The 16087-nt window shown below is 44.3% G+C and overlaps 1 protein-coding gene across 2 annotated transcripts in view; it reads left to right on the top strand.

Moving 5' to 3' along the window:
* The first annotated feature begins 6066 nt into the window (after positions 1–6066).
* Positions 6067–16087, top strand: part of LOC308109049 (cytosolic 10-formyltetrahydrofolate dehydrogenase-like) — a 116552-nt gene continuing 106531 nt past the window's right edge. Inside the window, exons 1-4 of one of the 2 annotated variants that reach the window (XM_080462395.1) lie at positions 6067–6150; positions 7946–8086; positions 9092–9326; positions 9400–9565. In XM_080462395.1, coding sequence (XP_080318521.1) covers positions 7957–8086; positions 9092–9326; positions 9400–9565 — 531 coding nt within the window. In that variant the 5' untranslated portion in view covers positions 6067–6150; positions 7946–7956. The remainder of the gene's footprint in view (positions 6151–7945; positions 8087–9091; positions 9327–9399; positions 9566–16087) is intronic. The other variant, XM_080462396.1, reaches the window with a different exon arrangement.

Raw genomic sequence — 16087 nt, 5'->3', positions numbered from 1 at the left:
GTAATCAAAATCAAATCATCAACATACACAGCCAAAATTCCTGACCTGATCTAACAAACACACATTGGTCTGAAGTACTCAGTGTAAAACCAATAACTTTAACTCTGTAAAGGCTTTGCTCCAACAGTGTGGAGACAGCTTCAGTCCATATATTGACTTGTTTAGTTTGCACAACTAGAAGTTCTTGTCCTTGTTTGACGTAACCCTCTGGTTGCTCCATGTAGATTTCCTCTTCCCAGTGTCAGTTTAGGAATGCAGTTACAATGTCCATTTGATGCACAATCAGGTCGTTCTGCACAGCAAAGGATAACAGTGTTGGAATTGAACTGAATCGTACCACTGGTAAAAACGTTTCATCATAGTCAGCACCATGAATCTGTGCGTAGCCTTTAGCAACAAGTCTGCACTTGAATCTTTCCACTCATCCATCACTGTGATGCTTGACTTTGAACACCCATTTTCATCCAATTGCTTTGCGATCCTTCGGTAACTCTACCAAGTCCCATGTATCATTGTCCAGCAGTCACTCGTATTCCCGATCAGCTGCTTCCTGCCATTCCTTTGCGTTTGGACTTGACATTGCCTCTTTCAATGTATTTGGCTCTGTGACACAACACGTTAGCATAGTGCTCAACTGTTGCTAAGTCAGCAAACTCATCATATCCGTATCTCTTTGGAGGTTTTCTGATCCTGCGACTTTCTCTTGCAGCCTCATTGACACTAGAGTTCTCAGTAGTTGTTTGCAAGTAGTCTAGCAAAAGTGTTTAGTGTCACCTCATTTTCTGAACAGGAGTTTTTCTCATCCTGGTTGCATCCAAAGTCTGTTTCATTGAATACAACATCTCTGCAAATGAGTACTCTCCTCTTTTCTTCATCCCACAGACAGTAACCTTTGGAGTTGGTTGCATATCCTATGAAGCGAAGCTTAACCGTCTTTTTGTCCAGCTTCTTTCTCTGTGTCTGGGTCATGAGCATAAGCAACACAACCAAATGTTCTCATGTGACTAATGTCTGGCCTTTTGCCATACCACCTTTGATAGGGCGTCTCTTCCTTTATAGCAGATGTGGGTAATCTATTCTGTATGTATGGTGCCGTTGTAGCAGCTTCTGCCCAGTACACGTTTGGTGGCTTTGCATGAGACAGCATACTTCTAGCTGCTTCCACTAGAGTCCTGTTCTTTCTTACTGCAACACCATTTTGCTGAAGTGTATGGCTATCGTCATTTCATGGTGGATGCCCTGAGCCTTCAAGTGGTCTTGAAACTCCCTTGATGTGTATTCTCTACCATTGTCTACTCTGAGTCTTCAGCTTCTGCCCACACTCATTTGAGAATATTTTCTCAAACTCTTTGATCTTGCTCAGAACCTCACTTTTCTCTTTCATGAAATACACTTTACAGCACCTGGAGTAGTCATCAATAAAAGTTACGAAGTACTTCTTTCCACCAAGTGATTCAGTTTGCATAGGACTACAGACACACTAACTTGCGTTTTGATCGGATTTCTCCCACTGGTTTGCAAGGCTTTCTTGACATTTGGCCCTCAACACAAGCTTCACAGAAGGTTTCCTCCTCTTCTGCAGCAAGGTTCCCACCTTTAACCATGACCTTCAACTTTGTAGTGTGGCCTAAGCGCTGATGCCACAGACTTACTGGAAATGATGCAGTTGATGCTCAATGACTGGTTGTGCAGCTTCCCTCAGTGTCCAGCTGATGCAACCCATCAGATCTCTGTGTTCCCATTCCATGAAGAGTTCCATCCTTTCCTCGTATGTAGCGGGGAGACGTTTTGAACTGCACTGTATTTGCTTTCCGGGCAGCAGCTCCCACTGAGGAAAGATTCATAGATAACTTGGGAACATACAGTACATCATACATTGGGACATTTTTAACATCACTAACTCTGAAGGACATTTGCAGTTCCCCAGTCCAAGAGCCTCAACCACTCTACCATCACCAAGTTTCACAGATTGTGGTTCTGAGAACTGCTTGTAGTGATGAAGTCCTTCTTTGTTCCATGTCATGTGTTTCGATGCTCTGGAATCAATCAACTAGTCTCCTTGTAGGAAATCACTTTGACTTGACTCGCTTACAACAAAGACACCCTCACATGAGTCCTCTGTATCCTCATACGTCATGCTTTTAGGCTTGTGGGTTATGCATTTATTTTTAGTGCTTGGACAGTCACGTTTGATATGTCACTCTTTACCACATTTGTAACATCTCCAGGAGCTGGGGCTGTCGGCGCCCACGGTTTTTGACTTGTCCTGCATATTTCCACACACTTGAGTTGACCTGGCTGATGCACCACTGGACGCTGTACTGTTGTCAGCATGCACTTGTTTTTGTTCATTTATCAATGCTTGTTGGACAAACTGTAGTGTCAAACTCTCCATCTTTGTCTCCATTGCAGTAACAACTGTTGCATAGTTCCTCCTCTTCTAACACAGAACCTATTGCACCTAGTTTATCAGTAAGCTCCTTCATTATTTTCAAATGATCATTGAGGTTTTCTCCTTCCTTCATTTCACACCGGAAGTACTTTTTCTTCAGAAATAGCTTGTGAGCAACAGTGTCTCTTTCAAATTGTCCTTTTAACGTCTCCCATGCTTCTGTGGGGGTCCTGCTGCTTGTTATCAAGTATAGCTGGGGTGTACTTACATATAGCACCAACACTGAAAAAACCTTTCCTCTCTTTCTTTCAAACTCGGCTCATGTGTTAGCATTAGCATCTGCGGCTAACTATCTCTTCATGCGAATCCTAGGAGCCGATCGCTTGGATCTATAATGAAGCATCTGTCAGTGTGAGCTCTTGAAGCCAGAGGTTGAAACTCATGCATGATTTTAATATCATGACAAATAAAGACCATCTACTGTATGTCCGGTGAATCCCAACAATTTAAAAATGAATGTCTTCTTTGGCTTCTCAGATTTTGAACTGAAAGTTCCTGGTCTGAGCCTCCATCACGTTTGCAGTAAGTGGATTTATGATTAGCTGTTTGTTGATTTTGCTCTGAATCTGTTCTCTCCTATTCTGTCTTTCTATCCCCAACCTCCAACCAGAATCGAGTCTGGTTCTGCACAATGTCTCTTCCTCCGAGTCTGGTTCTGCAGAATGTCTCTTCCTCCGAGTCTGATTCTGCAGAAAGTCTCTGGTTCTGCAGAAAGTCTCTTCCTCCAAGTCTGATTCTGCAGAAAGTCTCTGGTTCTGCAGAAAGTCTCTTCCTCTGAGTCTGGTTCTGCAGAAAGTATCTGGTTCTGCAGAAAGTCTCAAAGCCTGGTTCTGCAGAATGTCTCTGAGATGGAGTTTTTCTGCAGAATCAGACTCAGAGACTGGTTCGGCAAGTCTCTCCACCTTGGAGTTTGGTTCTGCAGGAAGTCGCCACCTCTGAATCTGGTTCTGTGGGTTTCTTCCTGTTAAAGGGAGTTTTTCCTTTCCACCATCTCCAATGCTATATCAATGAAATTGAATTAAAATTAAAATATATGCAGAAACATCCATCATTTGACATTACTGACTTTGTTAAGACCAGAATCACCTGGAAAGGTCATCTGTCCATTAAAGAGTAAACACAAATCAACAAAACCATATACAACTAAGGACAGTTTTGGCCAACAATTAACATCCAATCTGATAAGTAACCTCCTTACAGGAGGAGGAAGAGTCATTAGCTCAGGATTCACCAAGGTCACTAAGCTTGCCTGTCAGGTTAGCTAGTGTACCTGAAGTCCTTGAGTGTGCGCGGACATTGTGCATCTGTTTGTGTTAGAGGGTATCCTGCCCTTAATCATCCCCCCTTATTCAGATGAGAGGGGACAGTAAAAAAAGAAAGTATTTACCCCAGGGATTAATAAAGTCCTTCTGATTCTGATAGTGGAGAGACAGCTGGATAGCAAGAAGCTGGAGTCTGAAAACCTATGGAAAGACATGATGCTGAAGCTTCTTCCTGCAGAGGAATGAGTGTGACTTTCACTGCATCAGATCGTTATCTGATTGACATCAGTGAGTTCTGGGAAACAAAAAGCTTTTGTGGATCTGACACAGTTCAGTTCAAATCAAACCGTTAAAGACACACACAAATGTATGAATTAAAACGATGTTCTGAAAACAGACTAAGTGATTTAAATATTTTAGCATTTTAGTAAAAATTACACAAGTTTTGAATAAAAGTATCAGTCTGTTGTTATTAATACAACAGATGGAGCTTATGTGAAAACAAGAATTGTTTGTGTGTGCATCAAAAATACATTTGTGATGTTTTTTTTATCTTTGAACTGTTTTTAGTCTTAGGCTGTATTTGACAAGAAGAAGATTTTATTTTCAGGTATCTTCAGCATGGTGGAGCAGTGGTTAGTGCTCTCACCTCACAGCAAAAAGTCCAGGTTCAAACACTGGCCAGGCCTTTCTCTGCAGAGTTTGCATGTTCTCCCTGTGTGTGCATGAGTTTCCTCCAGGTACTCCGGTTTCTTCCCACATTCCAAAAACATGCATGTGAGGTTAATTGATGATGCTAAATTGCCCCGAGGTGTGAATGTGAGTGTGATTGTCTCTCTCTCTCTCTCTCTGTCTGTCTTTCTGTGATTGTCCTGTGACGGACTTAACACCTGTCCAGGTGTACCTGTCCTCACCTCTCCAGGTGTACCTGACCTCACCTCTCCAGGTGTACTTGTCCCCACCTCTTCAGGTGTACCTGTCGTCACCTGTCCAGGTGTACTTGTCGTCACCTGTCCAGATGTACCTGTCCTCATCTATAATTAACTTTGCATGCACATTAGGGGTTAGGTTGCTTGGAAGTGTTTGTTCAAGAGCTGAACGGAGCCAGAACAGAGCATGTCCGCCTCACTTCCTGTTACCAGCAGGTGGCACTAAGCCCAAACGATGAAACCATCTTATGGCTGTGATCAGAATTGGACTCTCATGCAATGTGTAAAGTTTCAGCCAGAACGAAGCATGTATGGCTCACTTCCTGTTTCCAGCAGGAAACCACGGGTTGTGTTCCTTGACTGTGATCAGATGTGGCCGCTCGTGCTGCGCATATGCTAATTAGTGTGTATGCTGATTAGCATCATGCTAATGTTACTCCGTATGCTAATTAAGGCAGATGCTAACATTTGCCTCTATGGGAATTAGTGTGGCTTGTGCGTCTGCTAATTACCGCGTGTGCTAACATTAGCCCATATGCTAATTAGGTGATGAGGGTCAGACTCTGATGCAGCATATTAAGTTTGAGATCAATCTGATCACATTCAGTCTTTTTACATTGCACTTCCAGTTCCATGGCATTCTTGACCATTGCCACACCCTCAAATGGCTTTACGACTGAGAGTCATCATGCAGTTTTGATAAGGACCAGACTCTGATGCAATGTGTCAAATTTGAGGCCGATCTCACTAGGAACAGCCAATTTATACTACAAACTTTGTGGCTTGGTCACGGCCACACCCTAAAACTTTTGCGAGAGATTTTTATTCAAACTCTTCTCTAACAAAAAAGCCCAAGTTAAAGTACATTGGAATTTCCTCCTGGGACGAGTTCACTCTGGAAAATTTGTCAATTTGACGAAAAATTCACCAAAATTTGGTACGGCATGAGAGTTTTTTGTTCATCTTGGCCTGTTACATATGTATGCTGATTTTCGTAGATCTCGGTGAAATGGGATTTTAGGGCTTTCTTTTTCCAATTTTGCAGGTGGCGCCATTGAGCCTTTTTCCCAAGTGAAATGTGTAACTCCCCCAAATTATTTAAATTTTCGCCGGACCTGACGAGTGTGCAAATTTTCACTAAAATTATAAGGCCCTCAAAAACAGGCTGACAAATAATAATGATAATAGTAAGTAATAAAATAGTAAGATAATAGTCAGTGCTCGGACCCTAGTAAAAAAAGAAGAAGAAGAAAAAACACACCACGTGAATTGTTGAGTGTATGATAGTTGTGTAAGTCCTCCTCCTGCAGAGGACCTTAACGTGTGTTTGTGTTCTGAAAGATGATTGGCTGTCTTGAAATGGTGAGTCCTACCCTGTCCAATCACTCTCCTGTATGTTCCATGTTATGTAATAGCTTCACTTGGTAGAGAGAAGTGAATGAAAAGAGGCTCTCACTTTGATCTCACCCTTTTAACTGAACAGAGCATCTGTGAACCTGCTGTCTAGGTAAGAGCTCCTCTTCACTATCCAAACACACACACACACACACACACACACACACACACACACACACACACACACACACACACACACACACACACACACACACACACACACACTTGCTTTGCACAAACAGTTCAACATGCCTTCATATCACTCAAAGAAACTTCTTTCAGTGTAATCATTGGGCATGCATATATATATATATATATATATATATATATATATATATATATATATATATATATATATATATATATATATATATATATATATATATATATATATCTTTGTAGAGAGAGAGAGAGAGAGCGAGAGAGAGAGCGAGCGGGAGAGAGGACTTTGTCCTGGTTGCAGCTTCACAGTGCATCTCATTGGAACACTAGAGGCATGAACTAATGTGAGGAATGTAATTGGTTGGAGCAGGTGGATGGCCCCACCCCTCTCCTCTGAATGCAAGTCTTGCAGTCTGTCCTGTAGCTTTGACTGTGTTTTCCAGAAAACTCCCAGAGGTCAGGAGAAATATTCTGTTGCAACATTTCGGGTTGAAGCTGTTTAATCTCAATCACTCTGACCTCCGCTAACACAACACTAACACAATAAATTAGTTTTCTGTCAATCTGCTCTACTTGTTACATTCATTTAAAGACACAGCAACATACATCTGCACTGGTATTGACCATCAGAGCAAAATATACAAGGAGAAACACTCAGCTGAAATACTCTGTAGTATTCATGCTTGCAAACGCACGCAGTCACCTTTTTTTGAGCTCCCCACCCTAGTACTTTTTTACCATCTACAAATGCCAACACAAAAAAGGCAGCTTTTCCCCAAGGAGGGATAGAATAGTGAAATTAGCATCAAAAATCTTTATGTGTACATTGTGAGCAGGCACGTTTCAGACGCACTATCTAGATTAATTTGAAGTAAGCCATTTAAAACATCTGAAGAATTTCAGTTTATATTTTATGCATGTTTTATATAGCATGGGCTTAAATTTTTGATATTGAAACTGACATGAACACCATGGCAGCAGGACACTACACACACAACCCTCTTCACTCCTGGTTGCCAATTTACAACTAATAAACTAAACTAAACTAGATGAACTAACTAACTACGTAAGCTAAGCAACAAAAATACAACACAACACAATCTCTCTCAAGTCAAATGTGGCTCAGATATTGAGAGGAAGCGCTGCCAAGTCTCTGGCAACAAAGAGTAGGCAAGAGAAACCATGTTCAGAAGAACCGTTCATGATCTTCATTCAATGTTCCATACATATTCAGGACACTTCATGTTCAGAAGAAACCATTAAAACTGTTAATAATGATGTTTGAGGATTTTTTGCACAACTTCTTTTGTGGAATCCCTGATGCGGCCCAGCCTCCCCCAACCTCTGCCTCCAGCGGCCCCCAGGTCAATTGAGTTTGAGACCCCTGGTCTTGGAGACCCAAGTAAATTGCAAAAGTTTAATCTTGAATTCAGAAAATGTCTCATTTGATAAGTTTGACTGGATCCTGGGGGATTTGTTATTGTTGGATGTTGCCCCCCGGCTAGCTCAGTTGGTAGAGCATGAGACTCACAATCTCACGCCACGCCGGGCGCCACCTTCCCGTGGGCTCACCACCTGCAGGAAGGTTCTTAAATGGTGCAATGTGATCTGGGTGAGACTGTCACCCCCGTGACCCGGAAACGGATAAGCGGAAGAAAATGAATGAATGAATGAATGGATGTTGCCTTGTTCCCAACTTCACTGATACTGACCTGTTTCTCTGGTTGTTGTCATTGGTCCTTCAGAACACGGTGAGATGATGAAGATTGCAGTGATTGGTCAGAGTGTGTTTGGCCAGGAGGTTTACAAGGAGCTCAGGAAGGACGGCCACATCATTGTAGGGGTTTTCACAATCCCAGATAAGGATGGCAAGGCTGACCCACTAGGTGAGAACTGCTCTTATTCTATGTTCACGGACATGTGAACCATCTGAGCTTTACTAGACGCTAAAGATAAAGTAAATGTCACATTCCATTATAGTTTTATTGATTATCATATCTGGTAGCTTCCTTGAAAGCTTCCCATTAGGTTTGACTTTAATGCGTCGTTCTTGCTCTAAAATATGGGCAAATATTTAATGTTGTTGACTAGAATGTCACATTTATAAGATCGTCATTTTTGATAAAAAAAACCCACATTATATTAACAAAGACACACATCACATGACTTTGCTAGTTTTCGTGAACATTATAAACATATGAGCATCAGAGCATTGTTAAAGGATGATTGGATACTTTGTGAGGCTGATTTACAACGTAAATATTGTATGAAAACACAAGTTGATGAGAAAACATATATTTTCATTTGATTACTTTTCATATTTATACTTTAACTTACCCTATTTAATACAATTACATTTTCAGAGATTGAAAAGTAAAAAGTTGTGCTGTAAGGCCTCATTGTATAGCTGTAGGACCGACTTTCACAAAAACAAAATGTTGGGTGACTGTGAGGAAACAATTTCTCTTTCTTGTATCATTTTGTTGTTTCTTAATGAAAAATCTGTGAAAAGGGGCATAGTTGTGGGATGTTGTGCGCCTGTGCCTGCAACAGTTGTTGCAACAATTGTTGCAGGCACAGGTCGTATGCTGCCTTGAGGTATCTCCTGTTTTACAAGTGAATACAGCTCACATGTTCATCATTTCTGCTCTTCACCAAAAATTCAGATTTAAGCAGAATTTCTCCCTCCATTGTGACAGTTTAATACTGAAGCTTTAGATATGCTTCTTTATAAATCCAATAACACAATATATATCCAGTAATCATGGATTGCTGCATTTCCTTCAGAACAGGTACTGAATACTTTAGAATTCTCCAGGTTGTTTACTACAGAATTTGTACCTTTCCTCTTCTGTTAAAAAATCTTTGATTTGAATTCTTGTTTGGTGCAGCCACTGAAGCAGAGAAGGATGGAGTGCCTGTCTTTAAGTTCCCCCGCTGGCGGGCCAAAGGGCAGGCCATCCCAGAAGTGGTGGCTCAGTACAAGGCCACTGGAGCAGAGCTCAACGTGTTGCCCTTCTGCTCTCAGTTCATCCCCATGGAGGTCATTGACCTCCCGAAACTTGGCTCTATCATCTACCATCCCTCTCTATTGCCTCGCCATCGAGGGGCCTCTGCTATCAACTGGTAGGTGGACGTGTCTCCTGAGTTGCTGGACAACATGTCCTGTCTTTACACCTGTGACCTTCGACCTTTGCAGGACCCTGATCCATGGAGACAGAACAGGAGGATTCACAGTGTTCTGGGCTGATGACGGACTGGACACTGGACCGATCCTGCTGCAGAGGGAGTGTGAGGTGGAACCCAACGACACTGTCAACACCATCTACAAGAGGTTTCTCTTCCCAGAGGGTGTCAGAGGCACCGTGAGTTTCTGCTCCAGACACTGTCATCAGACCATGACTCTGCTGTCAACACATTCTATACGCTCATCTATGTGCATGTTTTCTATAAGGGAACTAATATCCCTATTAAGGGATTACTTCATAGATTAACATTATAGCATTTTTGTTATAGCTATGGTATAATTATAGTATTGAGTTTCTTGGATTGTAAAAATCAGTCTCCTACCAGCAGAACAACTACCTTTAGATTTGGTCATATTAAACAAACAAGGGGAAGGAGAAATGTCATATATCCATCTTCTATACCTCTTTATCCAGTGCAGGTTCTGCGTGTCAGATCTGGTCTACTGAAAGTGAGTGAAAGCAGGTCCCACCTGGACAGGGAGACAGTCACACAAACTCAATTTCCTTCCTACAGGACATTTACAGTTACAACTAACTTCAAACACAGGTTTTAGACTGTGAGAGAACACACACGGGTAGAACGTCAAAATGCATGCAGACCCAGACTCCAGGCAATGAGTCCCAGACACCCGCCACAAACCCACAACATACTAGAGGTTCATTTCTTAAACATTTAAATCCGCTGACAGTTATTGCCCGACTACAGCCAAGCATTGGAGTCAATTTTGTTGATATCATTGAGACCATATTAACATTTCACATTCAAACCAATCCGAGACAAACAGGCAACAGTGGAAAGGAAGAAAATACCAATTTGACATAAAGAAGCCAAACAAAAATGGGGTCCTTGTGAAGGTTTGGGTCAGGGAGAAGTAAGAGAAAGCAACAGGACAGAGAACAAAAAAAAGACAACAGACTGCAAATCAACAGACTTACAAATTTGAGGGTGACCTCAGTTCCAACTATAAACTTGATCAAACAGAAAAGTTTTAAGCCTGATTTTAAAAGTACTTTCAGTACTTTATTCACTTTATCATGCACAGAAAACATGAAATAAGTTTGGCGAAGACCACATTTTGTTATGGAACTTGTTTGTGGTCATGAGTTGACAATTGAATGAGAATTAATGAAAATTCATACAATGCCTCACCTTGGTTTGAAATACACTTCTAAAGCTTGTTGTTTATTGTAACCTTTGTCCTCGTCCTACTTGCAGTTGGAAACACAGTGGCAGAAGACACCTGAATAAAAGCAATAAAGCTGATTGTAAAACCAAAACTTTGACCTGTAAATGATAAAGCAGTCACAATGACTTTATGCAGCTACAAAAAAGCTAATGTGTTGATGTCATGTTAAATGTTGTTCAGTTCTTTTCTGTGGTAACAACTAGTTTTTGTTGTTGTTTTTGTCCTGTTCAACGGCTAAGGCGTGCAATTTTACACGATTGAGATCTAAACAGTTTTGCAGTTGTTATAGGACGTGATGGAACTCTTCTCCTGTTGCTGTTTTTATTGAAGAAAAAAAAAACCCAAGAAGTTATGGGGGCAGACAGTAACCTTGTTGATGATATTATTGGTAGAATTATAGTTACAGTTATGGACACACAGAAACCACATCCAAGGCAGTTACATGGTCTCACACACAGCAGCCATACAACAGAGCCCAAGACCCACAGAGCCCAGCAAGAGGAGTACGAGTGTTGAGGAAAGGAAAGGGATAGGGGGACAGGTGGTTGGAAAATAGTTAGTAGGCTCTTCCGACACCTCCTGACTCGCGACATGTTCGTGGACCAGTGAACAAAAGCGGAGGTACTGGATGCAGGGAATTGAGTCTGATCTGGATGTGGTTGCACTTGGCGTGTGCAACGACATCGGCGGTAGTTCACCAGTGAGCAGGCGTCCAAGAGCCACCAGCCGTCTGGGGGTTCTTGGTGCACCTGCTCCGGCTAGGAGTGAGAGAGTGAAGTGTGGTGTGTGTATGTGTACATGTGTGTTCCCTTCCAAACCCCAACATTCACTACAGAGACTTCAAACTGTACACATTATTTCAATAATGGCTAAGTTCTGAAGAAATCACAACTCTCGGCTCTGTGGGTCCACAGAGGTTAAAATAGCACTGCCCTGACTATGTCAGGTGTATCTTTGAAGGTTTATAACCGTGGTGGGGTTAGTCTTGAGATATTGCTCAACCCGGGTTAGTGGAGCTAAGTAAGATGGTTCTACCTGTACTGAAGCTGCTAATGGAGTAGCTTATCTCCCTATGATCTCCTGTGAGATCTCTGACTACACACAGGGGTTATTTCTCCTAAACAATACTCGACAGAGTCTAAGGCATGCTAAGTGGTGTTAATAGAGCTGGATATGAGTTTACAGTGACTATATTTCCCTGAATGGTTCAACTCAAGCTTTGTATCTCCTCACATTGTCTAAGGAGGCAGAGTTAAATTTCTGATGGTGGCAGGGTTAGTATATGCACCTGATTGGATCTGAGCACGCTGTCAGTAAACCCTACTGATAAAAATCTCCTCTGCACCTGGTGGGGAGGTTCTCCCCCTTTGCTAGGGGAAGAGTTAACCTTACTCCGAGGGAGTACATGGATTGAGTGGCTCTGCTGTGTAGGCCGTGAAAACACTGCCCTCTTCTGGTTGGTCCAGAAGGTGCAGTGAAAGATCGTTTCTCTACCAGTCATTCTTTTGATGGGAGTGAAACCTGTGGAGTGGTGCGTAGTGGACCGAAGGGTCACCAACACCAGTGGGAGGTTCACCTCTCCATCTGTACCACAGCTGTTGCCATACCGGAGTATGTGGGTGGCGCTGTGGTTGACTTGGTCAACCTGGGAAGATGACTGGGAGTGGTTTGGTCAATGGAGGTTGGCTTCCAAGCGGACTGCTAGCGTAAGCCACAACTTTGTCTGTGTCTTGTGACTGCGCTGGGGTAGCATTGAGACTATGAGTGGGAAAGTCTGTCTCGAAGAGGAACTCTGTGTCCTGGTCTAGGTGGGCCAGACAGGATGCTGAGCAGAGTTTCTCTTTTGTGAGACAGAAAGATGTTTCTGAAAGAGTTTCCCACTCCAAGGGCTTGTGTTCGCTAAGGTGTTCTCTGGGGGGTCCAGCACTCACTGCACTGTCCCTGGTGGACTGTGAGGAGTGGCTGCAGACCACATGGAGGCTCCTAAGTCCTGACACGTTAGTCGGGGCTCTGAGGTTTTTAATGGCGTGAACTCTCCCTGCTCGGGGTTCAATTCCATCAGTGCCGCCTATGAGCAAGATGTGTTCAACTCTGGCGCGGCACCCCTGAACTTTGCTGAGAGCAAGTTTGGTTCCAGCTACCAGGAGTTGATAAAGGACGTGTCGTGTTTCGGCTAAATGTTCCTCAAAGGTGCAGTGACGCATGAGGAAGTCGTCCACATAGATGAGATTTCCGTGAGCTGCAGTGTTGCTCGTCATTGTTTGGAGAAGGATGGTAGACACCGATGGTGGGTCTAAGTGGCCAAACTGGCACCGGTTCCAGGCAGACTGGCGGTTGCCAAAGGAAGAAACTAGCTGGTACTGGTTAGCAGGGTCCACCTTCGTGGTCCAGAACTGCTTTACCACGTATGCATCTAGAAAGAGTATGTCGTGGTGTACAAAAGATGGCGGTGCCTTTGGGTCAGTAGGGACGTGCACCGGGTGGAGGTCTGTGACCCTCCTTTCGTGTGAGGCCTCTTTGACTTCCTGGATCTCCTCCTCCTCCTCCTTACAAAGTGAACTTTGTGTGCGGAGGGGAGGGGCATCCAGCCTAGTCATGCGGTCAGGGGCTGGGAGTCCGATTCCTTGGGGGAAGCCGGGTCCCTTCGGACCAGGCGGGTTCAGGTTCTGCATCACCTCTTTGATGCAGGTTTTAATCCACTGTGGGACGTCTCCATCCCACTGGTTTTTGGGCTGACCTCGTCCTCAGTTGTAAGACTTACCTCTCCTTTGGGAATGGTGAGTTCTTGGCTTACCTGATCTCTTACCTCTGTGCAGTTGTCCACCTCGTGGTCGAGGTTGTGGACATTTGATGGGCCCCCCATCAGCAGCAGGTGAGGGGCGAGGGGACCTTGTGACCTACAGTTGCTGGGTTTGTATTTCTAGTCACCTGCGTTCTCAGGATCCCGGCTTGACCATTATGGTTTTCATCCGAATGGTGGCGCAGCTCCCACGCCATCTGCGCATGTTTGCGGAGGTCTTTCATGGTGGGGTTTGTGGTCCTGCAGAACAGGGCGACATTGAACCGCACACTGTTATGAAGGTTGTTAATGAAGAGGGACTTGAATGTATGATCGTCCAACCACGGTGCATTGCGCCCTTGGATATAGGCGGCACTTAGGCACCTATAATACTCTCTGGGGGGCTCCGCCCCCTTCTGAGTCATTGCAAGTGCACCAAAAGTTGCAGAGGCAGGATCATTGTACAGAGAATACTCTTCCCAAAGTGCATGACAGAGGGCTGAGTAATGGTCCATGATGGCAGGTGGGAGGGATTCCATGTAAACATGGAGGCTCCTGGATGTCGTCTTCCAGAGAAGCTTCAGGTCGAGGAGGCAGGGTTCAACCTTCCGGAGGTAGTCCTCTGGGTTGTTGGGGTCGAACCTCTCTATGTCCTCTTCAAGGGACTCAAGTTAGCTGGTCCAAAGACCACGTTCCCTTGAGGGACTTGAGTGGTCCGACTCATCTGAGCTGGACCCCCCTGGTTCTCTCCGGCGGAGAGAGTGAGGGCCGCGATGACCGTGATGGTCTCCAGTGAGTGGAGGTCCAAAGCTGATAGCACTGTGAGATGCTGGAAAATAACTCTTTTCTCTCCGTTGAAAAGGAGTGTAAGAGCTGTGAGAGTGCATTGTGGTGCGGCTGAGCACCGATGGATGTGTGTCACAACACACTGGGACCCTGTGGTCCTCAAAGTGAAAAGCTGGAGGGACTGGGTGTCGGTTCAGGAGAATGCAGTCAATTCCCACAACACTGGGCAGGTTTCTCATGCCACGCCCCCCTGGCTGTTTGTCAAGCCCCTCATCGCCATGGCTACGGGGAAGCTTGATGCTGTCTATCCCCCTGACGGGACAGTTTAAAGTCTGTACTCACCTGTGGTGGGCGGTCCACCTGACTGGACCACTTCAGGACTGTATAGACCTGGAGGAGGCTGTCCACCTGACTGGACAGCTTCAAGAATGCACATATCTGGGGTAATTTGTCCATCTGACTGGACAGTTTCCAGACTGCTGAGATGTGCTTTGTCTCTGCTGAGAGCTGCACCAGGTTTTACCCCAGTGTGGTTTAGCTCATTGTTCTGAGAGACATAACCTGACTCATCTTATGATGAACCATCAGATGATGTGTCTGCTTTAACTTCTTTCTCAGAAGTTTGGGTTTGTGACCCAATAGGTTCTGTGAACAGAGCCTGATCATCCCTGGCCTGGATCTCTCCTGTCGCAGGCGGGAGTTCTCCAGCTTCAGCTGGGCATTGTTAATCTGCAGCTGCAAACTGTAAAGTTGCAGCTGGGAGAGCTGCTTCTGACTTTCAAGAGCTTGCAGGTCGGCCTTGCGCTGGTATAGTAGTGCAATGTGGCCTAATGCCCAGTTCACATGGCTGGATAATTAGGCCAATTTTGACCCCGATTCTCCCCTTCCGACAATCTTAAGGATGCTCGGAAGGATGTCGGGACCGCTCCGATCTCAAATCGGGGATATTCAACATGTTGGATTTTTTCGGCCCAAGTTCTCATCGTGTGTGGTGTCCCCCGAGGAGAAAACAAGGATGAACCTGTTGACTGTGACACGTAGCCAATCAGAAAGCAAAGTGACGTCGTGGCGAGGAAACGCCGGAACGGACCGACAACCATGCTCCACTCCTTTGTTCTTCTTCTTCTTAGATTTCTTAATGGTGGATGGCCACTCCACTCCTTTGACCAAAGTCTATTCTTTTTAAAAAGTGTTTTTTCTGATAAAAACACACCACAAACGATCGCCAATACATCCTCTTCATCCGCCGTGTTTGTTGACGTCTGGAATCATGTTTGATCTCGAGGGATTTTTTCAAGATTTCCCGTCTGATGTGGGGATGTTCGCAAGTGAAATCGGTTTGAGTGTGGTGTGTTGATTTTGCCGTGTGGCTGCACACCACACACTGCATGACCAAAACTGTTAAACCTGGGATTATTTATAGTCGTGTGTGTGGTCTCTTAGGTTTGGGAAATCTGCCAACAATTTTAAATTCCTGCCGTGTGATCCAGGCATAACACATCCGGAATGGTGACCTACCTGACTAACCTGGTTCCTCACATAGCTTAACAGGTGACTGATTTTTGCTTCACAGGTCTCTGAGCTGTAGCTGTTGAGGTTTCTTCTCTCCTCTGTGGAGAGGCATAGGAGACCAGCGACCACAGTCTGCAGGGCTGGGTCATGTAGCTCCTGAGGAGTCTCTGCTTCAAGCACCGCAGTGTCTCTGACGACTCATGGTAGGAGTCATGTGAAAGCTGTGTTTTGAAAAGTGCCAAAATGTTGTTAATGCACAGGTGATGGTTGTACCTGTGGCTTACACACCTATAGTCTACACTAATTGCTCTAGATGTAACCTCTCAAATTAACAGGGTGTGTTTAGCACCTTGGATGAGCAATAGCTGTTAGTGT

Source organism: Lipophrys pholis (genome assembly GCF_963383615.2).
Source record: "Lipophrys pholis genome assembly, chromosome: 4".
NCBI lineage: Eukaryota > Metazoa > Chordata > Actinopteri > Blenniiformes > Blenniidae > Lipophrys > Lipophrys pholis.
Note: the sequence above shows the minus strand (reverse complement) of the source record. Positions and strands in the feature narration are given on the sequence as shown.